Source organism: Euleptes europaea, chromosome 15 (genome assembly GCF_029931775.1).
Source record: "Euleptes europaea isolate rEulEur1 chromosome 15, rEulEur1.hap1, whole genome shotgun sequence".
NCBI lineage: Eukaryota > Metazoa > Chordata > Lepidosauria > Squamata > Sphaerodactylidae > Euleptes > Euleptes europaea.
This window is the reverse complement of record NC_079326.1, coordinates 47,473,189-47,499,036: the sequence shown is the minus strand read 5'-3', so window position 1 is coordinate 47,499,036 and position 25,848 is coordinate 47,473,189. Positions and strand designations below refer to the sequence as shown.

The 25,848-nt window shown below is 45.8% G+C and overlaps 1 protein-coding gene across 1 annotated transcript in view; it reads left to right on the top strand.

The window, feature by feature from the left end:
- Positions 1-25,848, top strand: part of PIKFYVE (phosphoinositide kinase, FYVE-type zinc finger containing) — a 73,804-nt gene that overhangs the window by 7,892 nt on the left and 40,064 nt on the right. Inside the window, exons 3-14 of the mRNA XM_056861126.1 lie at positions 655-826; positions 1,549-1,756; positions 4,305-4,394; positions 6,726-6,861; positions 8,929-9,086; positions 10,049-10,160; positions 11,268-11,415; positions 11,890-12,057; positions 20,700-20,762; positions 22,165-22,294; positions 24,065-24,245; positions 25,555-25,629. Coding sequence (XP_056717104.1) covers positions 655-826; positions 1,549-1,756; positions 4,305-4,394; positions 6,726-6,861; positions 8,929-9,086; positions 10,049-10,160; positions 11,268-11,415; positions 11,890-12,057; positions 20,700-20,762; positions 22,165-22,294; positions 24,065-24,245; positions 25,555-25,629 — 1,641 coding nt within the window. The remainder of the gene's footprint in view (positions 1-654; positions 827-1,548; positions 1,757-4,304; positions 4,395-6,725; positions 6,862-8,928; positions 9,087-10,048; positions 10,161-11,267; positions 11,416-11,889; positions 12,058-20,699; positions 20,763-22,164; positions 22,295-24,064; positions 24,246-25,554; positions 25,630-25,848) is intronic.

Below are 25,848 nucleotides of genomic sequence, written 5' to 3'. Positions count from 1 at the left end.
GCTCAAGGTTGACTCAGCCTCCCATCCTTCCGAGGTCAGTAAAATGAGAACCCAGCTTGCTGGGGGTAAAGGGAAGATGACTGGGGAAGGCACTGGCTAACCACCCCGTAAACATAGTCTGCCTAGTAAACGTCGGGATGTGACGCCACCCCATGGGTCAGGAATGACCCGGTGCTTGCACCTTTGCCCTTTACCTATGCCCATAGCCTGGCTGTAATTTTAAACAATATTTTTAATAATTTTGCGTACATTGGACCATCAGTGGCACTGCTGTTGGCCTGTGAGTAATGCCTGCATGCCGACTCAAACGGGCCGATTTTTGGATCAGTTCGGATGTCGGGATAAGGGATACTCAACCTGTATTTGCACAGGGGTCTTTGGGAGGCGGATTGTCAGAGGTGTGATAAAAATCTCTTGCACAGATGGACCTTCAGTCTGTCAGATGGCAAACTTTTCATTGATGGCCCTAAGAACATTCTGCGGCTAACCGCCCTGAGAAGGGCTCTTTCTGTGCAAAATCCAATTTGGTCTGTGGCTGAAGACGTGTAATCTGATTATGGTCTTCTAACATCGCATGATATTGTTTAATCTTTTCGGAGAGGTTCGGTGTCTTGCGTTTGCAGCGTGGCTGAAATTGCTTGATTCACTCTGCAGGACAGTGATCTGAAGCAATACTGGATGCCGGACAGTCAGTGCAAAGAGTGTTACGACTGTAGCGAGAAATTCACAACCTTCCGGCGACGGCACCACTGCCGGTTATGCGGACAGATCTTCTGCAGCCGATGCTGCAACCAGGAAATCCCTGGGAAATTCATGGGTTACACAGGTAAGGTGTGCGTACGTTCAGCTTTCCAAGGAGAGGAGAGAGCTGCTTTTTGACTGAAACACAACCCTTGTCCTGAGCCTCTTCACACTGGAAATGAAAGCTGTAGTCATAGAATCAGAGAATCATAGAGTTGGAAGGGTCCATGGAGGCCATCTAGTCCAACCCCCTGCTCAATGCAGGATCAGCTTAGAGCTTCTCTATGGTGTCCATGTGAACTTCTCTATGGGTTCCATGCAAAGTAAAGGACATTTTTTTAGTTCAGTAATTAAATCATGCAAATGTTTTTTTTCCTGCGTCACTGCCTTTACCTGCCTTTACCTATGGAAGAGCATAGCTTCTTTTCTTTCACACCTTGTCTTTAACATGTACATAATTTAGCTTTTTCATTGGTCCTTGGAGAGAGTCTGCAAAATGGAGTTGGTGCGTTTGTGTAAAAAACTACTGAGGAGAAAGTCTTGTTTTTAGACCTTTCCCTTCATTAAAGCAGGGCCCAAAATCGTTCCCATTCTATTCCTCTTGAGAGCCAGCGTGGTGTAGTGGTTAAGAACGGTGGTTTGTACTCTGAACTGGAGAACCGGGTTTGATTCCCCACTCCTCTACATGAGTGGCGGAGGCTAATCTGGTGAACTGGATTTGTCTTCCCCACTCCTACACACGATTCTCCCTTAAGTGGGAGAGAAAGTCGGCATATAAAAACCAACTCTTCTTCTTTCGTCCTTCAGGTGACCTCAGAGCTTGCACATACTGTCGTAAAATAGCCTTAAGCTACGCACACTCCACAGACAGCAACTCCATTGGAGAAGACCTGAGCGTGCTGTCTGATTCTCCCAGTTGCGTGTCGGTGCTAGATCCTGGGGAGCCGCGGACTCCGGTCACTAGCAGGAAAGCGAGCCGCAACATCTTCCTGGAAGAAGACCTCACTTGGCAAAGGTACCAAGTAGCTTCGGGGCCGTAAATCCACAAAGAGTCTGCTTCGGTTTCGAAGGCTTGAGTCCATCGATCAAGCCACACAATTATTCTTTCTCGTGTCCTATCTGAAAAGTGTTAAGTGCATCAGAGATTGCACTAGGCGCTTTATCATTTGCAAAGTGAAATGCAAGCATCCAACACAGTGACTGCTGTGTTGCCATTGATCTCCTTTCAAAAGGGGGAGGGACCATGGCTCAGTGGTAGAGCATCTGCTTGGCATGCAGAAGATCCCAGGTTCAATCCCCCGGCATCTCCAGTTAAAGGGACCAGGCACATAGGTGATGTGAAAGACCCCTGCCTGAGAGCCTGGAGAGCCTACAGTCTCTCAATTCTTTAAAGAGGAGCTGTAAAGCTCCCTCTAGTGGTTGTGAAGAGAAGAAATACTTCTCCAACCAGTAGGGCAGGGGTCGGCAAACTCATTAGTCAAAAGAGCCAAATATCAACAATACAACGATTGAGATTTCTTTTGAGAGCCAATTTTCTTAAACTTAAACTATATAGGTAGGTACACTGTTTATTAACTTAATAAACTTTAATTAAATTTTTAAGTCTTAATTAAACTATAGGTACACTGAATAAAACTTGATATCATACTTAATAGTAATCTTATTTATTGATAAAAATTAAATTGTAAGTCCCTGCCATTTCCCCCTCCCCGTCCGGAGTCCTCGTCTGGAGGCCTGGTCTACCGCCATAAAAGCCTATTGGTAGACCTGGCCTCCGGCTGAGTCCCATTGGGAGGCCAGGTCTACCCATTGGCTTTCTTGGCAGTAGACCTGGCCTCCGGAGGCCCTTAGAAGCCAATGGGTAGACCTGGCCTCTGAAGGGGGACTTTTTCCCCTCCTCGGAGTCCAGGTCTACCGCCAAGAAAGCCAGTGGGTAGACATGGCTTCCCAATGGGACTCAGCCGGAGGCCAGGTCTACCAAAGGAAGCCCGCCCAACAGCTGATAGGCGGGGGGGGGGCAGGAATCGCTGAGCCGCCCGCCCAGCAATCACGCGGCTAGAGGGGAGGGGAGGCAAGGGAACCATTGAGGGCAAGGGAAAGGGGGACCCGGCCATTCTCCACGGTGTGTGGGGGGGAGAGACAGTGCGCCCGCTTGCCCGGTCTCTCTCAGGCGCGCCAGCTCCGCAGCCTGGCTGCCGGCACGAGCAGGCGCAAGAGCAGGGGCTCCGAACCAAGTTCGGAGAGCCGCACTCAGCGGGCCAAAGAGCCGCATGCGGCTCTGGAGCCGCAGTTTTGAGACCCCTGCAGTAGGAGCATGGGGTTGATCCATCATAGAGAGGAATATCCTTGAGCATGTAGAGCGTCCCTTTTTCACACATACATAAGCAGTGGAGTTTTTTATAAGGGGTGCCTTCTCACCTCCCCCCCTGCGAGTCCGTATTCCTGGAGGTGAAAGGAGTCCCGAACAAGTTTGGAGTCCTGATACTGGCCACATCCTGGATGACTTGAATATGCAAACCTATCTTGCTCCTTTTAGAGTTTAACCCAAGAAACACTTATAAAAACAATTCTGTGCAATCCTGGCCGTAAAAGTTCCTATTCATGTTTTTGTTGTTGTTGAGGGAGTGGAAATACAAAAAACAAACAACAACAACAAAAACCCAGCTTCTGTACCTTCTGGATACTGATGATGGTTGGGCTTCGCACGTTTACAGAAAGACCTTGGCAGGAAGAGAAGATACTTCTGGAGCACCTGACAACATAGCCCTTTAATTATGAGAGAGGATTACAGAAGCTTTTCAAAGGATAAATTGCAGACTCTTAGATATAGGACTTCAAGACCTAAATAGCGCTGCTAATAAAACGTGCTCCCCATCAAATGTAGGGGTATCTTTTGACTTTTTTCAGCCCTCCCCATACTTATCTCACCTGTGTGATCCTTCTCAACGTAGAGCCATTTCTCTGGCCAGATTTAATGTTTTGCCGTCTGCGCTACTCGAAGGCAGATTTCGGAAAATCCCTCTTTCTGACAGGCTTTGCCCCTGAGGCAACAATTGTATTGAAATGGTTGCTCATGTCTTTATTTTATTGTTGTTTCTACACAGAATCTAGTAACGAACTTTTAAGCCCCCTGTTGGTTAATAGACAGAATGTCTCAGATTCTTTTAACGTTTCCTATTTATTGAACAATCGTTCGCCCCATATATTGGAGACCGTGGCACAGTTTTTAAAGTTTGTTTTAAAAGCCCGCCAAACAGTTAATTAGATGGCAGTATCAACAAACAGCGCTATTCAATGTAATAGTCTTTTAACTATTCTGTAAAGGGCACTTTTTAATATCTCCATTCCTTTTGTACCCTTCTGTATTATGTTTTTACGCCAATAAAGGGATGATGATGAGAGAGGATTACTTTACAGAGTTAAGAATATAAATTATTTGAATAACTAAAGTAAAAATGCTTATTTTAGCCAGGCCGCCTTGACGTTTTTTATGATGGTGACCTGCCTTTAAATGCTGAAACGCAGTGCAAATGATGGCTAAATGTAGTTTAATTTACTTGCAGCTTGATCCATGCAGAATCTTCCCCCACCCCTTTGTCAACGCGGCTCGGAATCGTTCAAGAGGACGCAGGGAAATCTCCTGCTCGGAATAGGTAAGCCGGCCCAATTCAGACTGGCGGTGTTCTACCGGTCTCGTTAGTTACTGTGGACACAAGTGACTTCTGCCCGCGAGCTCTTCTAATGACCCCTCTTGATAGTGGAAAGACCCTCTCCCGTGCCCCGCCTCCCGCCGTTGCGTCTTCTCATTGGAAGAGGTTGCGTTATAGTCAACAGTTGGCAAGAGATCTGCAAACACAGTATGGAGTCCAGAGTTCGGGATGAGCGCTGGATAAAATGACGCCAGAGATGTCAGGACTGTGAAATTCCTCATGTGGCTGCTAGTCCTGGGGGAAGCGTCGAGCATCTGTTCCCAGAAAGCTGGCCCTGGGGCTTTGTGTACAGCAAGAAACGTTCCAGGAATGTTTGTGCTTGTGCAACTTAATAGATGTCGCTGAACAAACCTGCCTTGGTAGGTGTACGTTTGTACAGTGACCTTCTGCCTGGCCAGTCTCGCTTATGGCCTTGCTTATTAAACAGACAGTCTTGTTGCAAAGCGGAGTTTCTGCATTTCAGGTTCCCATGATTATTGGCAGTCTAAAGACCTTTCCCTTTTTAAAAACTATTTCTGTGGCCATTCAGCAGAAGACCTAGACACTCTCCCAGCCAGCCAGGCAAACCTTCCTTTTTTTGCATAGTATTAAACCAGATTTCTAGATCTGCTTTAGTATGTCCTGACCCTTTTTATGCTCTTGGCCATGAAACAGGAGTTCTTTTTTTTTTAAATTAATTTTTATTTTCCAAAAAACATAAAACAACACATACAGCACACAGCAGACACTCCTTAAACATAATCAAAAACAGGAGTTCTGATAACCTTCGGTTGAAGCATGCAGTACTGAGTGATGACTCAGAAGTTGGATGCAACTGTGTCAGCATTTCTCACATATTTATTTGTTCTTATTTTTGCGATTTGTAGCCCGCCCTCCCCAGCCAACTTCAGGCTCAGGGCGGGTTAACATCATTTAAAACACGCCAACAATATTAAAACAGGCAGTTTAAAAGTTACTTTCTGAATTTAAAACAGCAAAATTATAATTTAAAATAAACCCCCAGAATCTCAGGTGGTGTCGAAATTCCATAATTGACCGAGGTAGGCAGCAGGGCCCCACCCCCCTCAGTTGATGGAGTATATGACCCGGGGGGTGGGGTGGTAGGGAGGCATACTTGGTGATTTTTAACAATTCCATTTTTATTTAATCATTTATATCCTGCTTGTCAATTGGGGGACCCAAAGCAGTTTAGAACACGAAGGGAAAAAATACAGCAGAAGGTGGGGGGGGGAAAGGCTTCTGAGTGAAGAGGTCTTCTTCTTTCTCTCTCTCTTGGTCTTCCACCAAACTCCAGCCTACATCCCTTGGATTAGGAGCCAAAGGACAAGAGCTGTTTGGCTTTTGGCCGTTTGGCTTGAGCCAAGGCCTTGCTCTCCCCCCTCCCCATGAGTGGAACCCAACTGAGGCCTTCATGCCATCCCAAGGAATCTGTTTTAATGATGTATGTTTGGAGGGAGTTGGTTTTAATGGTTTTTAAATGTGATTTTTATTATGTATATTTTAAATTGTCAGCTGCCTTGCAGGCTCTTGTGAGGGCAGAAAGGCAGGGTAGAAAGTTTGTAAATAAACTCCAGTGCGAGCTTTCCACAGGTGAGAATTGTGCCCGAGACTTAAAGCTGGTCTCAATTCCCCCCTCATTTAAGTAAGGGGAAGAGGCACTAAAACAGGTTCCCGTTTATCGTTTTGAGAGTACAGATGGGCAAAAGAATTGCGTGTGGGAATACTAGCTCAGTTTTACTGCCTTTATTTAAAGTTAAATTTAAGTTAAATTGTGGAACTCCCTGCCCCAGGATGTGGTGATGGCTGCCAACTTGGAAGGCTTGAAGAGGGGAGTGGACATGTTCATGGAGGAGAGGGGTATCCGTGGCTAATAGTCAAACTGAATACTAGTCATGATGCATAGCTATTATCTCCAGGATCAGAGGAGCATGCCTATTATATTAGGTGCTGTGGAGCACAGGGAGGACAATGCTGCTGCAGTTGTCTTGTTTGTGGGCTTCCTAGAGGCACCTGGTTGGCCACTGTGTGAACAGACTGCTGGACTTGATGGATCTGATCCAGCAGGGCCTTTCTTATGTTTTTATTAATTTGAATAGAGCTCTTGCTTCTAGTCATAGGTTTTTAAAAACGGCTGCATACCCGACAGGAGTGATTCCGTGACAGGGAGAAGCTCCTTAACATCCTAAGCGGTCCTGTTAAAGTTTAATTTTTTTCTCTCCAAAAAAAGGTGGAGAAGGTTTCAGAATATGACCATCGTTCCATTTGTCCCACCAGGTCATCCAGCATCACGAACCTGTCTCTGGATCGTTCTGGGCCTGCCATGGGGCCCCCCTACGAGACCTCAGTCAGCCCGCAGGCGAACCGCACTTACGCAAAGGAGGCCAACGAAGACGAGCGCAAAATCCTGCTGGTACGAGCCAAGCTCTTGTTTCCCTGTTGCGCCCTTCTGGGAGAAGCGGGTCTCTGCCATGCACCTTTTGGGGGCTTGGAGTTTTGAGCCAGGCCGTCTTGTACATAAGGAGGGGCCCTGCTGGATCGGACCCGTGGCCCATCTAGTCCTGCACCCTGTTCCATGTGGCAGCACGCCCGATGCCCTGGAGGGACGCCAAGCAGACTGAAGAGGCCAAAGATTTCCCTTCTGGCCTTTGAAGCTTGTCCTTCCGTTTTCTGCGCTGTGCTTCTTTTGCTAATTGTGTCCCGTCCTTTCTTCATGGAGCTCAGTTGTCCTAATAACCCTGTATTATGATACATTCATTTAATTGCCCACCTTGGCAGACGTTTCCATGTGCTTGATCTCCTTACAGGTGGTGGTGACGATTATTCTCTTATTGTATCATAGTAACATTGGTTGTTCCTACAGTGTTTTCAAAGCGTGTATTTCATCATCTTGTAAGGCTTGTATCAGCTCTGTAAGGTAGATCAGTATTATCCCAACGCTTAAATTTTTTAGAGGAAAGCTGTAAAGGCAGCTTGCTTAGGGTTATCTGGTGATTTCCTTGCAGACGGGACATTCAAACCAAGGACCCCCTAATGAGTAGTTCCGAATGCACTCCTAAGCAGAGTTATGCCTCCCTCAGCCCACTGACTTCAGTGGTCTTAGAAGGGTATATCTCCGTTTAGGATTGCACTGTCAGTCTCTTAGCCACTGCACTATGCCAGCTGTTCTTAAATCATAGCTTGCTTTTTATTTTTTTAAAGGCCTTTAAACAATAACTAGGAGCCCCGTGGCGCAGAGTGGTAAGCTGCAGTACTGCAGTCAAAAGCTCTGCTGACGACCTGAGCTTGATTCCGACGGAAGTCAGTTTCAGGTAGCCGGCTCAAGGTCAACTCAGCCTTCCATCCTTCCGAGGCCAGTAAAATGAGGACCCAGCTTGCTGGGGGTAAAGGGAAGATGGCTGGGGAAGGCCCTGGCAAACCACCCCGTAAACAAAGTCTGCCTAGTAAACGTCGGGATGTGACGTAACCCCATGGGTCAGGAATGACCTGGTGCTTGCACAGGGGACCTTTACCTTTTTAAAAAACAATAACTAATTGTAGGTGGGTCTGGAGACAGAACGTTTCTGGTTTCCTAAATATGGCTGACTCTTTGCAGCTAAAGGTAGCATGTTGTTAGCACGGAGGGTGTTTGCTGTTTTCTCTCGTTCATTTATAGTCCGCCTTTTCCACTGAGACTCCAAGAGGAGTACATGGTATAAAACAATGTAATCACATGTTTTACATATGGCAGCCTAATGTAGATTATATCTCCCTGCAGTTTTTCTTCCATGCATGAGAACCTTGTGTGCATGCAAGCGCAAAAACTCTGAGCAGAACGTTTAAAATGCCTCCATTATGAAGTATTGTGGTTGAGGTGGTTTTGGGTACTGCTACTTAAATCCATGGGGAGGGGCTGTGGCTCAGCGGTAGAGCCTCTGCTTTGGCGTGCAGAAGGTCCCAAGTTCAATCCCCAGCATCTCCAGCTAAAGGGACTAGGCAGGTAGGTGATGTGAAAGACCCCTTCCTAAGACCCTGGAGAGCTGCTGCTGGTGTGAGTAGACAATACTGACTTTGATGGACCAAGGGTCTGATCCAGTATAAGGCAGCTTCATGTGTTCATTTTTTTAAAAAAAGTAGTTGTTTTCAATGTAGCTTGCTATGTCCCCAAACCAACTGCAATTTCTTTTAGTGTTGCCTCTAAGTTTCAAGAGGACAAAACGTCCAGAAGAGTCATTTTTTTATTGCTTTACTTAAAGAATCCCGGGACAGAAATGTTGCAAGCCAGGTGGTTCACCAGTTCATTTTTTTAAAGTGCTTGTAGTCATATTTTTAAAAGCAACTCTGAGGAATAGATGCATAGAGTAAGAAGGTTTCTATACCTTGTCTTCAGTATGCCTAAAAACAATTTGTAAATAATTGGTACCAGATGGTGCCTTGAAGACACTTAAGCCCCCCCTCAAACATGCGCTATCTTAAAAAAAAAGTCATCTGTACTTCACAGGACTCAGTCCAGTTGAAGGACCTGTGGAAGAAAATCTGTCACCACAGCAGCGGGATGGAGTTTCAGGATCACCGCTATTGGCTGCGGACGCATCCCAACTGCATTGTGGGAAAGGAGCTGGTCAACTGGCTCATGAGGAATGGCCACATCACCACACGGTACGTGAGAAACGTTGATGAGCATGAGAAATGTGTAGCTCCCTTCGGTTTAATTTTAGTGGAGAGAACATTTTGTAGTGGCCCTCCCCATCGGCGCTCAGGGATTTATTTATTCATTTATTTTATTAGATTTATACCCCGCTCTCTTCCCGGCCAAGGCTGGGCTCAGGCCAGCTAACAATCATTAACAGTCCAACATCTATTCGATAAAAAAATTCAGTACAACACGTGTGTGTGTGTGTGTGTGTGTAAAATGCCGTCAAGTCGCAGCCGACTTATGGCGACCCCTTTTTGGGTTTTCATGGCCAGAGACTAACAGAGGTGGTTTGCCGGTGCCTTCCTCTGCACAGCAACCCTGGTATTCCTTGGCGGTCTCCCATACAAATACTAACCGGGCTGACCCTGCTTAGCTTCTGAGGTCTGACGAGATCAGGCTAGCCTGGACCATCCAGGTCAGGGCTCAGTACAACACAGCATAATTAAAATTCAGTAAAATTAAACAGTAAAACCAATGAAACCGTGTGAACCAATTGGCGCACGTTAATAGCACACTGGGCCACAGTGAGCGGGGTGGGGGGGAGGCAATCAGGACCCCACCAAGAATCAGTAAGATGGAAAAAGAAACAAAAAGAGGGAGGGGCATGGAGGCCAGCTATGATATACACCGCTGCTATCCTCAACCATAGGCCTGGCGGATCATTATTCACTGTTTTATGTTGAGCTCACTGTGGGGGAGCAGTTAGTGCTGGACTGACTGCTTTCACACCACCTACCTGCCTAGTCCCTTTAACTGGAGATGCCAGGGATTGAACCTGGGACCTCCTGCATGCCAAACAAAGGCTCTGCCACTGAACCACAGCCCCTCCCCCCGGTGTTCATGGAGTCCAGTTTGCTAAAGCTGAAGGAGGAAACCTTTTTGTCTGTCCCTGCTGGTTGAAGTTTGGGCTGTTGTGTGTTTCCAGAGCTCAAGCCATCGCGATTGGGCAAGCCTTGGTCGATGGCCGGTGGTTAGAATGTGTCAGCCATCACGATCAGCTCTTCCGAGATGAATATGCACTTTACAGACCGCTACAGGTAGGAATCTTATTTCGTACTGACTTATATCTAAGTCATCCTTTTTTCTTAAGTTACTGCTTTCTGCCCCTGTGTAGTGATTTAATTATGTTACCACTAGGGATTCTTTTTCTTTGTTTGGAAAATATGCCAAAGGACTTCAGCTGATATCATTGTCACTAATCTAATTCAACGAAGGTCAGTAAGTTTAACGAGAGAGGTGACACGTTCACTGACAAGGATGTCACCTTGGGGGGGGGGAGGAGGGAGGAAGAAAAATAAGTTTTAAAAGTTTCCTGTCATGGGTAAAAAATTTACCCAAGTTTTTCTTTTTCTTTTACTCAAGATTTATTGGCTGTCTGAAATTGGGATTTTAAATTGTAGGTTTCTAAAATGTATTTTTACGGTGATTGTTTTGTTCACATTGTAAACCACCTTGAGTTCTGTTAGGTAGGAAGACGGCTAAGAAATGTTTTAAATAAATAAAAAATAAAAAAGGCTTAAGAGACTCAGGCTCTTATCAGATTCGGAGCATGTCAACAACATGTCCTCGTAGGATGTCATAAAGTGTCTTTGCAGCACTTGCCGAAAAACAGCATGCCCCCTCCCCCCAATAACTTAATTATCTGACTCTTTCCAATTCAAACAAAGTGGCAGGTGATTTAATTATTTTGTAATGGTTGTAAGCCTTTGATTATATCATGCTCTTCGTTATGAAAGCAAGCCGGCACACTGAACATACAACTCTTCTGGCTTTTGAGTAGAGTAGCGTGTGCTGCTGATCAGGAGGTCTGCTCCTGAATCCTCAAAGTGATGAGGTACATAACGCTCATGGGATTCTGTTGGGTTCTATACTGTGTTTGCTCTTAGACTTTTGTTTCGGTGGGAGCTGGCATGGTGCAGTGTTTGAAGTGTAGGACTGGGGAGACCCGAGTCCAAATCCCAGCTCCCTGGGTGATCTTGGACTGCTCGCTTGCTCTCCCTCGCCAGCATGGTGTAGTGGTAAAGAGCGGCGGACTCTAAGCTGGAGAAACGGGTTTGAGTCCCCACTCCTACACATGAGCGGTGGACTCTAATCTGGCAAACCAGGATGGAAACTTGTTTTTCTTTTCTGTTGTGACCTTACAGAGCACAGAATTTTCCGAAACCCCTTCTCCAGACAGCGACTCCGTCAACTCCGTCGAAGGCCATTCTGAACCGTCCTGGTTCAAAGACATCAAGTTCGACGACAGTGATACAGAACAGATCGCCGAAGAAGGAGACGATAACATGACCAGTGAGTCTGTTTTATTTATTTGATTTTAACATTGGAAAGCCGTCTTGTAACCAGTGAAACTTCCGCTTGGCTTTGCCTGCAGCTGTTGTAGTCCTTAAAAAAAAAGCTTTAATTAGTTCTTTTTAAAGCCGAGGCAGTATTCCACATGTGGCCCGCTGTCGACGTTTGTTCCGGTTTCCGAAGTAGTGTAATACCTCTGTGCTATAGCAGCGCAGATCCTCCAGTTGGCCTGGCGGCTGCCTCATTTAAACAAATTAGTGTTTAGACTGCATCTGAAGGCGACCTACACTGGCAGGCCTTGAGTCAATAAAAACACTGTGTCTTTCTCTCTCTCTCTGCTTTGTGGGCTTTGTGTAATTGAAGACCGTTTCTCTCCTCTCCTTGGTATCTTCCATGCGCTCCCAATTTCAACCCACCGACCCACCCCCTTCTCCTCCCTGTATTTTTTCTTCCCCCTCGCCTGAATCGCAAAAGATTCCGCCAGCCCTAGCAAGCGTCCCTCAGTCAGCAGCTTCCAGTCTGCCATGGACAGCGACTCAGCCGCTTCCATCAGCCTGAACGTGGAGCTGGACAACGTGAACTTCCATATCAAGAAGCACTCCAAGTACCCTCACGTGCCCCCTCACCCTGCCGACCAAAAAGGTAGGAGGCGGTTAACACCCCCCCCCCCGGAGTTGCTCATGGTTGAGGGCAGGGCTCCTCGGAGAGCTGTTGATCTGAATGCAGCCTCCTCTCCCTTTTTCCTGGGTTGATTCTTTTGGGCCACATGCCTTCCTGTTGTTTTTAAGAACCTTGGAATTGTGGGGGATCTGCGTAAGCGGGCGCAATTTCTCACATGGCGTTCCTTATAGAAAGTGCCCTTCGTTCCCACAGGGTATTCCTACACAAACAAACAAACCCCTGTATCGGTTGCCGTATACATCACTGCAGGGTTAGGCTTGGAGCCACCACTCAACAAAATGAGGAGGTGCAGTTTTGCATTTGCATTTATTTAGTAATTATTTATATTATGCTTTTCTCCTCAGTTGGGACTCAAAGTGGCTTAGAACACCATTCTCCCTTCCTCTTTATTTTCTCCCAACAACTACCTGGTGAGGTAGGCCAGGCTGAGAGTTTGTGACAGGCCCGAGGTCACCCAGCTAGCTTCCATGGCAAAAGTGGGGGTTCAAACCTGGGTCTCCCAGGATCTTGCTTTGCCATGCTGTAGTGCGGGTTTCCCAAACATTTGGGGTCATGGAGCACTTTTCAGGAGAGAAATTCGTCACGGAGCACTAATTTTCACCTAGCACCTATATACTAAACCGAAGGACGGTAGTATTTTTCTTTCCAGTCTCTTCACGGAGCACTAGGAGATGTTTCATGGAGCACCAAGTGCTCCATGGAGCACAGTTTGGGAACCGCTACTGTAGTGGATTCTTCCTTCATGGTGTTCCCGGGAGGGGGGGCAGTCCCCCTGCCTCCCAGGAGCATTATTTCAGGGGAGCATTTTGGCCTGTAGCAAGAGGGGGAGGAAAAATAATATCCAGCTGTCAGGAATCACTTCTGGCTGTGGAAATTTCCAGTCAGTCCCAGTTTAAGAGGGGAGGAGCTCAGTGGCAGAGCATCTGCTTTGCATGCAGAAAGGTCCCAGGTTCAATTTCTGGCATCTCCAGTTGAAAAGATCAGGTCGTGGGTGATGTGGAAGACCTCTGCCTGAGACCCTGGAGAGCCAATGCCATTCTGAGTAGACCATACTGACCTTGATGGATCCATGGTCTGATTCAGTATAAGGTAGCTTCATATGTATTCAACACCGGACCTGCTTAGGGCCTAGTCATATGAGGCACCAGTCCTACCATAGGTAGCAGGCCAGTGCGGAATATCCCAGGCTTCAGTCATTTGAGATACGGTGTGAAGGTTTGGTCCCTTTCTCTAAAATAGAGCTAAGCTGAGATGCTTTAAATAATTATTGGGGGGGGGGAAGGAACAATAAAACCTATAACCAACCCAAAACCTAGAAAAAAATAGATGGAAAAAATCTTCACCTGAAATGGTAAATCTGTCTGTATCTGATGTGGCAGAATGGAGCTGCTGGTTTAAAACAAATACACCATAAAGTCTAAAGAAAAAATATTGTGTGGTTATAATAATATCTCGCCATGGTAATAATGCTTAAAACCTTTCTCATTTCTCAGACATAAACCAGGAGACTAAATGCGTCTTCATTAGGTGGTCAACTTAATATGAGTTACAATACAAGGTAAAATTTCCTGCGATATCAATGTGTTCAGACAATTTATGGGGCCATATACGTTACAAAGTTACCACAAAATTGAAATGCCTATTTTTTGGGGTAACTTTGCAAGTACCTTCACTTGATTATAATATTGATTTCACTATAATTATTGCAAACAAACTTCTAGCGGAACACAAGCTGCGCATGATGTAATGAGACATTCGCAGATAATTCACGCTAATATCTGTTATTTCAATTTGTGGTAACTTTGTGAATGTTCAATGATGCAGAGTTAAGCTTACACAAACCCCATAAATTGTTCAAACAAAGTTGTTGATAAAGGAGAAAGTTTTAATTTATATTGTAATATTAGGCTGACAACTGATGGAAAAGCGTTAAAGTCTCCCGATATGTCTGTAAGTGTTGTATTACACCTTTAGTTCTGGTTTTGTTCCACATATATTATAGGTTATTCAGATTTTTATGGTGTGTTTTAAATCAGTACCTTTTCCCTAACATATATTGCTGATTTATTTTGTATTGGGTGTTGAGATGTTTAATACAGCGGTCCTACATATAATAAGTTTTCTTGAGGGGTAGCCATGTTGGACTGCTCCAGATTCTGAGGTACCTTAATGCCGGACGCACTGGCTCCTGAAATCTGACATCACCTTAAAACTGTGCGTCTTCAGGGTTCCACAGGTCTCTCCTGTCTTTCGTAGAGCTGAGGACCAGACCTCTCTGTTTAAAAGCATTAAAACAGAATGCTGCTGGTGACCGTCTCTACTTCTCTGAGGTAACCTCTCCCTTAGCAGTTACCATTTTAGGAGGCAGACACCGAAATCCTGAAAGATTAATTTTGGTCATTCTGTTCTCTTTCATTTCCCTCATTTTTCCAACTCCATCCTCTACAGAAATTAGATTGGCTCCTTTCCTTTGTTTTTTATTTTAATTTTAAAGGGACTAGGACATACAAAGTAAATCACAAACCAAAGAGGTTGAGCTGGAAAATGCTAAAATTACAAATATATAAATTTTAATAAGGTGCACATATAGATTAAAACATGAAACTCCTAGTAAAAGCAGAAATTTACACATTCAGTATTTACAAACATGAACAACTGCGATGTACAATCTTTCATTTTACCAATATGAGATCCAGAAAGGACCAGATGTGTTTTGGCCTGGAAATGCCTTCCTCAGTTGTCAGTATAGAATTATAATTTATCACACATCCTAATAATACATATCATAATAGGCAGTAAGAGATATCTAAAAGCCCTTCTAGTACAGTGAAGTTCCCTGTAAATTTATTTACTTCTTATATGCTAAAACCTGGCTTCACTGTCTCACCTTCTGTTGTGTGCCGGGCTCTTAAGGATGTGGATATATCAAGCAGTGTATTAGGTCAAAATTACATCAGATCCCCCCCTTTTTTTGTTGTTTATACAAAGTAAATCACCCATGCACCCTCACGCTCATGTGGTAACAGAGGTAATTCTCAACTAAGTTTTCTGAGATACGCAACAGCTTCTGCTTACTAAAACTTTTTTGGACTGGAGTGATCCGTAGCCAAACTAACGCTGTAGAGTAACTGTAGTAACGAGGCTTATCCGGGCATGTGCTTTGAAGTACCCTAATCTTTGTATAATACTGTTGCATGTGTCCAAAAAAAAGTTCTGATGTAGTTCATTGGGAGAATGAGGCTTAACTGTTCAGTCTTCCAGGCTTTTCAGAGGAAATCCTTAAAAACCCAGTTCAAAGTTACTTGGTCTGGCAGCTGACACACATTTATTGCCAAAGTACTTAAAGAGTACTTTGAAGCTAAGCTGCCCGACAACCAAACGGAGGCTTGGATCCAGCGGTTTGCATTTAGAGACACAAACAGACTTAATGCAGTCCTGCTTGCGTGAGATCTTGTACAATGCCTACAGTTTGCCTGCATATATATTACAGTCTCCAGAAATGGGTGGCACAGGGTCTTGCACAAGAGGAAACACAAGTGGGGAAACAGTGAACTTGTGCAAGCAGCTACCATGATGCTCTTGAACTCTAGCACAAGTGAAAATTAAATGTCATACAGTCCAGTTGCCAAAGCAGCCATTTTCTCCAGGTGAACTGATTGCTATTGGCTGGAAATCAATTGTAATAGCAGGAGATCTCCAGCTAGTACCTGGAGGTTGGCAACCCTACTCCCCAGCTCTGCAATGTCCTTATGTGCATGGTGGTTTGGAGCGGTGGAGTGTGATCTGGAGAACTGGGTTTGATTCCCCACTCCTCCACATGAGCGGCGGAGGCTAATCTGGTGAACCGAGTTGGTTTCCCCACTCCTACACACGAAGCCAGCTGGGTGACCTTTGGCTAGTCACAGCTCTTTCAGCCCCACCTACCTCACGGGGTGTCTGTTGTGGGGAGGGGAAGGGAAGGTGATTGTAAGCTGGCTTGATTCTCCCTTAAACTGCAGAGGAAGTCGGCATATAAAAGCCAACTCTTCTTCTTCTTATTGAGATACTGCTACCAGAACTGCACACCATATTCCAAACGAGGCTGCATCTATAGCACTGTTTGGACGTCTCCTTCACAAATCTGTCTTAATTCCCTTTTGAAGGAGAGGCAATTGACTCTTGGGGTGATGCACACAAACTTGGCAGTGGATGCAAGAGGAGTCAGACCAGACCAGGGGTAACCTGTGATTGCTGGGTTTTTGTTCTGTTACGTAAACCAGCTTGTAAGTGTAAGACCAGGAATGGGAAGAGTTGCCATCAGGGCTTGCTGGGAAGCATTTCAGCTTCATGTTCTTCGTCTGAAGTTGTGGGATGTTGTCCTAGGGGAGGGAGTCTCTTGTATTCATGCCAGAAGGTATAGCGATGTCAGCCTGTAGTAGCACAATTAGATGTCAGCCCAGTAGCACCTTAAATACCTGCCAAATGTATCCCAGCCCAAGCTTTTGTGAGTCAGAGATCAGTATCTCAGGTGCATGAAATAATACACCCATAGCAATTATTTATAGTTAAAATAGTTCTGTTATATGTCATCAATTATTCTATATCAAAGTTCCTGACTGCCCTCCAGCCCATGGGAGGGCCCATAGCTCAGTGGTAGAGCATCTGCTCGGCATGCAAAAGGTCCCAGGTTCAATCCCTGGCATCTCCAGTTAAAGGGACTAGGCAAGTAGGTGATGTGAAAGACCTTTGCCTGAGATCCTGGAATAGGGTTGCCAACCTCCAGGTACTAGCTCGAGATCTCCTGCTATTACAACTGATCTCCAGCCCATAGAGATCCGTTCACTTGGAGCAAATGACCACTTTGGCAGTTGGGACTCTATGGCATTGAAGTCCCTCCCCTTCCCAAACCCCGCCCTCCTCAGGCTCCGCCCCAAAAACCTCCCGCCGGTGGCGAAGAGGGACCTGGCAACTCTACTCTGGAGAGCCGCAGCTGGTCTGAGTAGACATTACTGACTTTGATGGACCAAGGGTCTGATTCAGTATAAGGCAGCTTCATGTGTTCACCCCTGGCCCTGTAGGCCGTGGGTTTATGTTTGGTGCCATCTGTATTTCGCTGTATTAATTATTTTGATCAAAGCAGAAATGGGGTTGGTTTTATAATATTTTTATGTTGTTTATTTTATATGGTTTTATTGTGCATTATCTATGTTGTTAGCCACCCTGATCCTGGCCTTGGCTGGGGATTGAGGGCAGGTTATAAATATAAATATGGTATCTTTTTTCTACAAATGCTGGCCTATCTATCCACTACCCGCCCCTGTCCCATTTACCCCTTATGCCATCCTATGGGGTGTCATTCTCTGGCATGCCCTACTGTAGCCATCTGTAAATCAAGGCCGCCACCGGATACATGCTATCCTTTATTCACTGATGTTATAGGGCTGTTTTTTAATTGTTGCTTTAAAATGTTTTAACCCTGGTTTTATTGTACTTTTAATGTTTCTGTGAGCCGCTCTGAGCCCGGCTTTGGCTGGGGAGGGCAGGGCACAAATTTGACTGATTAATAAGTAAATTGGGAAAATAAAAATAAGTAAAATAAAAATTATAAGCGGCAGAAGGGCAGAAGTGGGAAGCAACAGATGGGCAGAAGTGGGGAGACGTTACATAATTAAGGCCAGTTTGAAATCAGTAACTAATTGAAGAGAAATGTTGGGAACCCATGCAGTACACCATGCATTTGACGAAGCTAACTCTGACTCGGAATAGCTACTACTGGAAAGAAAGTTATTGCACTTTCAGGCACCACTAGACTCCTGTGGGTTTTTTTTAAGTGCAGCACATACTCCTTAAAGCCACTAATTTGAAGTTATCGCACCTCTACAAACGATATAACCCAGTGTCCGATAAGCTGAGCCTCTTTGACAGCTGCCTCTAACTTCACAGCCCTAAGCAAACATCTTTGAGGCTGGATGGATTCAGCTCAGAGTAGTTCTGGGAGGGCTGTGTTTACAGCTTGCACTGATATGTGGATTATATATAGTAAATTGAAATTGGAGCTGCTTAGACCTTAGAACAGGCAGGAGAAGGAACAGAAGGGGGGTAGCCAAGCGTGCTGTGAGGTACCCAAAGAAGGCAGAACCGATACGAGAAATCCTACCATATGTTGCTTTTTTGGGGAAGAAAAGACTCTGGTTTCCTGTAGATAAAAGAAATGAGTTTGCTGTGTATGTAGATTTTCAGTGCTGGAAACTAGCACCAAGTTAGAACTGATGGGGCTTTTAAGTGGGTTTTGAGCATTCTAGAAATACAGGGGAAGTGTGGGTTGGGGGGGTCTTCTGTTTACATGTGTTCGGTAGGAGTTTTGGGCTAGTCACAGCTCTGTTAGAGCTCTCTCAGCCCCACCTACCTCACAAGGTATCTGTTGTGGGGAGGAGAAGGGAAGGTGATTGTAAGCCGGTTTGATTCTTCCTTAAGTGGTAGAGAAAGTCAGCATATAAAAACCAACTACTACTCCTCTTCTTCTTCAGTCCTGTTTTAAGGGAGACTTTGCATGTTAAAAAAATGTGCACATTTTGTAGTGGGAGTGATAGAGCAAAGCCGTTTTTTAACTGGCTAGTACTGGGTCTGTCAAGTATTTGTGGCTGTTTTTCCTAACCTGCTGGAAAGTTAAGCGAGGGCGGGGAAGGCCGTCATATCCTCGAGCAGGGCTTGAGTAAGATTTTGGGGAGCCGCCTGAGAGCTTCTCGGCATGACGCTACACAAGACAAAACAGAGATCCTTGTTTTGTTTTTTTCTTCCCTGGGGAAACTGGCCGAGTCAGGCTGAGGGACAGCCCACAGGCTGTGGGACCTTTGGAGAAAGATACTCGCGCTCAGCCTAGTAGTGGGTGGTTGCGTTTGGATGATCTCCTTAGGCTGTCGCTTCCCTTCCTGGGCGTAACCGTCACAGGGCAAGTTTTACAACCGAGATACTTCCGCTGTCTCTTCGTGACAGTGATCACTTCTGTGAACTGGAGACCGTAGAACGGAATTGATGGGTTATCGTTCTGGGATGGTTCTCTTGGCCAAGAAACCAAACAACCAGCATAACAAGCCAAAATAATACCTAAATTAGGTTTACACAAATCAAATTGCATCAATACAAAACACTATGCGGACCCATGCAGTATAAGAATCAGTACGGTCTACTTATCACAGGCCTTCGCTGGCTTTTCGTCTGAAGACCTCGTAGAAAGATTGGGAGTACATTCATCATGGCTTGTTATCGACCAAACGTTTAGTTGAACATTTGTTATTGTTGGCTGAAGAGGCTTTTGCTAACGAAACGGGTATTTGTACCGGCCTGCCGCATTGCCTGTTCTGTTTGCTTCCCAGTCCCCTCAGCGAGGCTTGCTTTAAGTAGACCTTTATTTTTCACTCAGCCGCTTGTGTAAAGCCTGTGATAAGTAGACCCTATTGATTCCTATACTGCATGGGTCCCACATAGTGTTTTGTAACGATGTAATTTGATTGGTTTCATTCTTATGGAAAGAATATTTATTATGTAAACCTGATTTAAGGGCCCCGTGGCGCAAAGTGGTAAGCTACAGTACTGTAGTCCAAGCTCTGCTTATGACCTGTGTTCGATCCCGACGGAAGTCGGTTTCAGGTAGCCGGCTCAAGGTTGACTCAGCCTTCCATCCTTCTGAGGTCGATAAAATGAGTACCCAGCTTGCTGGGGGTAAAGGGAAGATGACTGGGGAAGGCACTGGCAAACCATCCCGTAAACGTAGTCTGCCTAGAAAACGTCAGGATGTGATGTCACCCCATGGGTCAGGAATGACCCGGTGCTTGCACAGGGGATTACCTTTAAACCTGATTTAGGTGTTATTTTGGCTTGTTAGATTTAGTTTAGTTTTCAGCATAAAGTTTTTTTTATATATGGTTCTCTTGGCTGCAGTATTAGCCGGCTTTTCACGTCAGAGAGTCAGTTCAACGTTCCTTTTTTCCTTCCCTCGCCAGTATTTTCCATCCTCTTGACAAAACGCGATTGTCCCAGACAAGGGCCCCTCTTTACCAAACTGCGAACCTACAATGAGGGAGCCGCATAATAGATCCCAAGGCGTAGCCTCCTGCTGTACATAAGTTGTTTGTTGAGAGTGGTGGGGGAGGGGAATCATTAATATAAAAATCTGTGAGCAACAGTCCTGTTTTTTATTTGCTGCTCTTATCTGAACCCTCTCTTGATGTGTGAAACTTCCCGCTGGAAGGTTATCCGGCCATTGGGTGAATGAGACCCGTGTGAATCAGTAAAGGGGCTCTCTGTCATTGTTGTCTTTTTCTGATCAGTCTGGCTTTATAGCTCCTTAATACTTGGCTCCTTAATATTTGGCAGACAGGCCAACACAGCGACAGGACGCAAGAGAAGGCGAAGTTATTCTAGTCTTTTGCATTCTGGAGCTGTTAGTACAACAGGGGCCAAACGTACGCCATGAGTAATGCTATTTTTCCTTTTGCTCGTGGAGTGGGTGTGTAAGCCCTATAATTATAGCAGCCGCACTAACCCAACCTGTCGCGTCCTTGGCTTCTCCACCCATCTCCATATATTATTCTTTTTTTTAATTTTTGCTCGCTCTCTTCTTTCAGAGTACCTGATAGCAGACAACGGAGGGCAACAGATGATCTCCATAAGCGACGCTTTCATCAAAGGTAAAGGGGAAGGGGTGGGATTTGTTTTCCAGCCAGTGGAAGTGTCGGGTGAACACTTTAAAGTTGTGTTATTTCTCTTCCCCACCCTCCCACCCCGGTTTGTGAAAAGGTTTGTGCTTTGCGTCAGGAAAAATGTGATTGCATCCGAAACCTGACGAAATCTCTGCAGGCAAACGTCAATGTGACCACATCTGTCCTTTCCCTTTGGCTTCTGTTGCTGTGGAGCACGTTATCAGCTTTTGTGAGAGTGCCACGCAAACATTTCTATGTACACACGCAGAAGAAGCTACCTGAAGCTCCTTTTTAAACTGATGACCGGCTCCAGCTGTACGTTCCTCTTCCTTGCGTAATAGCAGCAAAGTTCAGTTTCTGCTTCTGGGCTTCCTCAGATGCGAGACAAACAACTTGGGCCTATAAGAAACCCATGTTCTCCACAGGTTTTTTAAAAAAACAACCCTCATAATAGCTTTTCAATAAAATAATATCTTAATATTTCCGTTGCCATTAAAAGCTTTGGCTATGACTTTTAATCTGTTCTTTAATCTGTCCCTTTTTTGATCTGTTCCTTAAAAGCAAAAAAGGACACTGAGAAGCGTTTTGAAATTATTCTTGTAAAAACTGCAGCATGGTTTTTGGCAATAAATACCGCGTTCTCTCCAGGGAGATTTCTCTCAATCATTGGGTGAAGACTTTTCAGTTTTGTTTGGCACGCTGTCACTGGCCCTCCTTGTTATTTATGTGTTTTATTTTTAATTGTCACCCCCTCTCAGTTGAATACTCAGTTGATGGAAACCTGTCCATGGGGCATTGGGGACCAGGGAGAGAATAAGGTTTAAAAACCGCTTAGCAAGAATAGATATTATCAAGAAAGTGTAAGAATTGTTTATCTGGAAAGCTAAGCCTGGGTTTATGCAGTCGTTTCAACAACTACATCTACAAAGTAGTCCTGTTTCTTCCAAGGAGCTGAAAGGGGTTCACTTTCCCGATGCAGCCATCCTGTGCTGTAGGTTTAAACAGGGAGAGTGTGATCGCCAGTGAGCATTTTGTCTAAGTGGGGATTTGAATACCCATCCAAGCTTAACACTGGTTATCCGGTTCGGATTTTATTCAGATGGCTGTTTGCAAAATAGCTTTGAAAAAAACGCATGGAATTGGGGAGGGCCTATGGCTTGGCGGTAGAGCATCTGCTTGGCATGCAGAAGGTTCCAGGTTCAATCCCCAGCATCTCCATCTAAAAGGATCCAATAGCAGGTGATGTGAAAGACTGAGACCCTGGAGAGCTGCTGCCGGTCAGAGCAGACAATGCTGACCTTGATGGACCAATGGGCTGACTTGGTATAAGGCAGTATCATGTGTTCGTACAGTATAATCTCACAATTCCCTCTCCCTTGCTGTTTCTTAGAGTCGTTGTTCAATCGGCGGGTGGAAGAGAAATCTAAAGATCTTTTCTTCACGCCGTTGGGGTGGCACCATAGCAACCTCGACCTGCTGAGAGAGGAAAATGGGGAAAAGCAAGCGATGGAGAGGCTGCTGTAAGTTGGGTTGTGGGAGCGCTGAAGTCTAGGGTGTATCTTTCTTGGGACTGTATGGATTCTTAAGGTGGTGGGGCTTATTCTGTTTCCTTGCCATCGATACTTACAGTATCAGTGCTGGAGATTACTGAGGTATGTGTCGCTTAGCAAAATATGCTGCAGTATACATAGTTCCTTTTTCCTTCAATCTGCTTGGTTTTGGGTCCCGTAGAAGAGGAAGCTTTTGTTGTTATTAGCATGTATTTTATATTCTTCAGATATAAATATCAGAGGCAGCAAGATGGTTGCACAAAACCTGTATCACACGGGGAGGCAACTAAGTGGAAATACATCGTAGTGACAAATCAGTGGCTATCTCTCATCAGATGACATGCTAGTTTTGAAGACTGTAATATAGCAAGTTTTGCCTATTGGGGTTAATTTCAGATAAATGCCTCTGCATGTAAGGAAAACTGGGATGAATTCTGCACACAAATGTTGCACCATATGGGTCAGAAAGGGGTAAATCAGGATTAATCGAGGTGCAAGGAGCAGCGTGATAGCCCAGTTTAGCCTAATCTCATCAGAGCTTGGAAGCTAAGCAGGGTCAGCCCTGGTTAGTACTTGGTTGGGGGACCACCAAGGAAGTCCACGGTTGCTACGCAGAGGAAGGCAATGGAAAACCACCTCGGAACATCTCCTGCCTGGCAAACCCCATGCCCCTGAAGTCTCCATGAGTTAGGGGTTGCTTGATGCATATGTGTGTGTGAAATGCCATCAAGTTGCTTCCTACTCATGGCGACCCTATGAATCAATTCCTCCAAAATGTCCTATCTTTGACAGCCTTGAAGCTTGATGGCACCCAGTTATTATTAAGGAAGAGTAATTTTGTGCTTGTAATTAGGCTCGCCATGGTACCCTGACATCTAGAGTTACAAGTTCATTTTTCAGGCAGAGGTGAACATGTTAGATGTAAACGATGTGCCCTTTTGTCCCGCGCCCGGGCAAGCCCCGGCGGCGGGCCTACCCGGCAGAGCACTTACCGGGTGGGACTCCTGCCCGTCCCTCGGCGCGGGGGCGGAGCCGGTTGTTCCGACGCCCGAGCAACTCCTGGGGGAGACATCTTCCTGGCCGGGGTGGGGGTAGAACCGGGCAATGCTGCAACGCAGCCCAGCGACGGCAGGGCTCAAGAGGCACCGCCTCCGAGAGCCGCGCCAGGGCCCCCTGCTCAGCTGTAGCCTCTCCCGGCGGGGAAAGAGCTGGGCGAGGAGAAGCCAGAGAGGCGGGCAGGCGCTGGTGGGGGAGGTGAGGCAGGAGCCGCCGAACAGCTGAGCCAGGGCCGCGGCTCCGCTGAGGGGGAGGGCGGGACACAGATGCTGGGGGCGGACGATTGGTGGAGCCCCAGCAGGGCAGGAGGGGAGTATCAGGAAGAGGCAGAACCCCAGGGGGCCTGGCCTATATGACCCGGGAGGGGCGCGGAGGCCGGGGAGGAAGATGCGGTCTGCTGTGGAGCGTGGGCTCAGTGGAGCAGAGACCAGCCGTGGGGTGGAGAGGAGTGGAGAAAGTCCTTCCTCGACTTCCATTCTGAGGCCAAGGAAGCACCCTCGGAGTCGAGCCGGCCAGGCCGCTGGGGTAAGAGGCGGGGCCTAAGGGACGGATCCTCACATCTTATTTGGATGGCTGGATGTATCTCATAGAAACTGTTGAAGTATGAAGAAACAGCAGCCTTTGTAACAGGAGCTGTGGGGTTCCTTTTCCCCCCTTGATTCTTTTTTAACCCTTTCCCTGCAGCTCGGCCAATCACAACCACATGCTGGCCCTGCTCCAGCAGTTGCTGTACAGCGAATCCTTATCCCTCTCCTGGAGGGACATCATCGTGCCCGTCGTCTGCCAGGTGGTTCAGACTGTCCGTCCCGACGTCAAGAATAGAGACGACGACATGGACATCCGCCAGTTTGTCCACATCAAGAAAGTGAGTCAGTGGGGCGGGAGCTGAGGAAGGAAAGAGAAAGAACAAGACTCAGGCTGATGGCTAATGGAAGAGTTCGAAAGAAAGTGGAAATCATATAATGATTATGCAAACATGTAAATCTTTAACAATTTGGATAATTTATGCTATAAATGGATAAGTGTATGTAACAAGTAATATGTTAAGAGTGAATAGCTGAAGCAATAGATGGGGAGGGGCTGTGGCTCAGTGGTAGAGCATCTGCTTGGCATGCAGAAGGTCCCAGGTTCAATCCCTGGCATCTTCAGTTAAAGGGACTAGGCAAGTAGGTGATGTGAAAGACCTCTGCCTGAGACCCTGGAGAGGCGCTGCCAGTCTGAGTAGACAATTCTGACTTTGATGGACCGAGGGTCTGATTCAGTATTAGGCAGCTTCATGTGTTCATGTGTTCAGTTACCTAGATGCAGCTTTATATTAAATAACAGTGTATTAAGTAATGGTTTTAATAGAAACTGCATTAACTGTAATAAGTAATGTGTAGGTTTTTCAGAAAACTATGTAAGAGATATAGTGAAGCAACTTATATCCTAATGAGAAACATAAACAGAATGAGTAATTAATTGACTAACTGAGAAAATATGAAATAAGAAACAAAGTGGAGTAGGTGGTAGAGAGAGAGAACATTTTGATAATTGATATAGTCCAAACTAAAGCGCCATGTAATGTTTGATGTGAGGTAAGTGTTTAGTAGATAGGTGTGTAGGTGTTAGTATGTATGTGGTGTATTTGTAAGTTGTAAACAGAAAATAAAAAATGTAGAGTCAGGCTGATGGTTGAACAATGGAAAAGGACTGTGGGAATTTCTGCCATGACAAACCGAAACTAGTCCAGGATTGTGTGGCTTTTGGCCAGCCAACTTAACCTTTGGTCTGTAGAAACGGGGATAATTGTTTGAGCATCGGGCGAACCCCCAGAGCATTGCTGCTGGGTCACAAATTGAATAGACCTGGATTAGCCCTTGAACCAGATTATTATACCGGTGTTTTGGGGGGTTCTCCATTGTTTCCCTTTGAAACCACTGTAAATGGTAGGCACCTGGGCACCCATGGGCACCAGTATGGGGACCCCTGGTGTAGGCAGAGAATTCTTCATTCCACACGGGCTGTTCAAAGGAACTGAGCTCTGGTGACGTCCTCCAGAGCCTGTTTCTGTGTGGCTTATTGATGGTGATGGTAAAAAGCCCTTGCTGTAAAACAGCTTCACTTATTAACTCAAAGTATATGTGACTGGAACACTTGGGGGTTAAATGTAACAATCTTTGCTGTTTTGCCAGATCCCTGGCGGGAAAAAATTTGACTCCATGATGGTGAACGGTTTTGTGTGCACCAAGAACATAGTTCATAAAAAGGTAGGCTGCAGCTGTTTCTGATTTTGTATGCCTTGAGGAAAGGCTCATATAGAGAAATGTCTTTGCTCCCTGTCATTTCTGTGCGAAGAACCAGTTCTGCAGCTCCGAGTTTTGCTGTCTTGACTCTCCTCATTCCTTCATACTAGAAAGCTTGTGACCTGGATTCTATCACTATGCTCTCTAGTATATCTTCAGACTTGCATTATTATTGTTGTATTA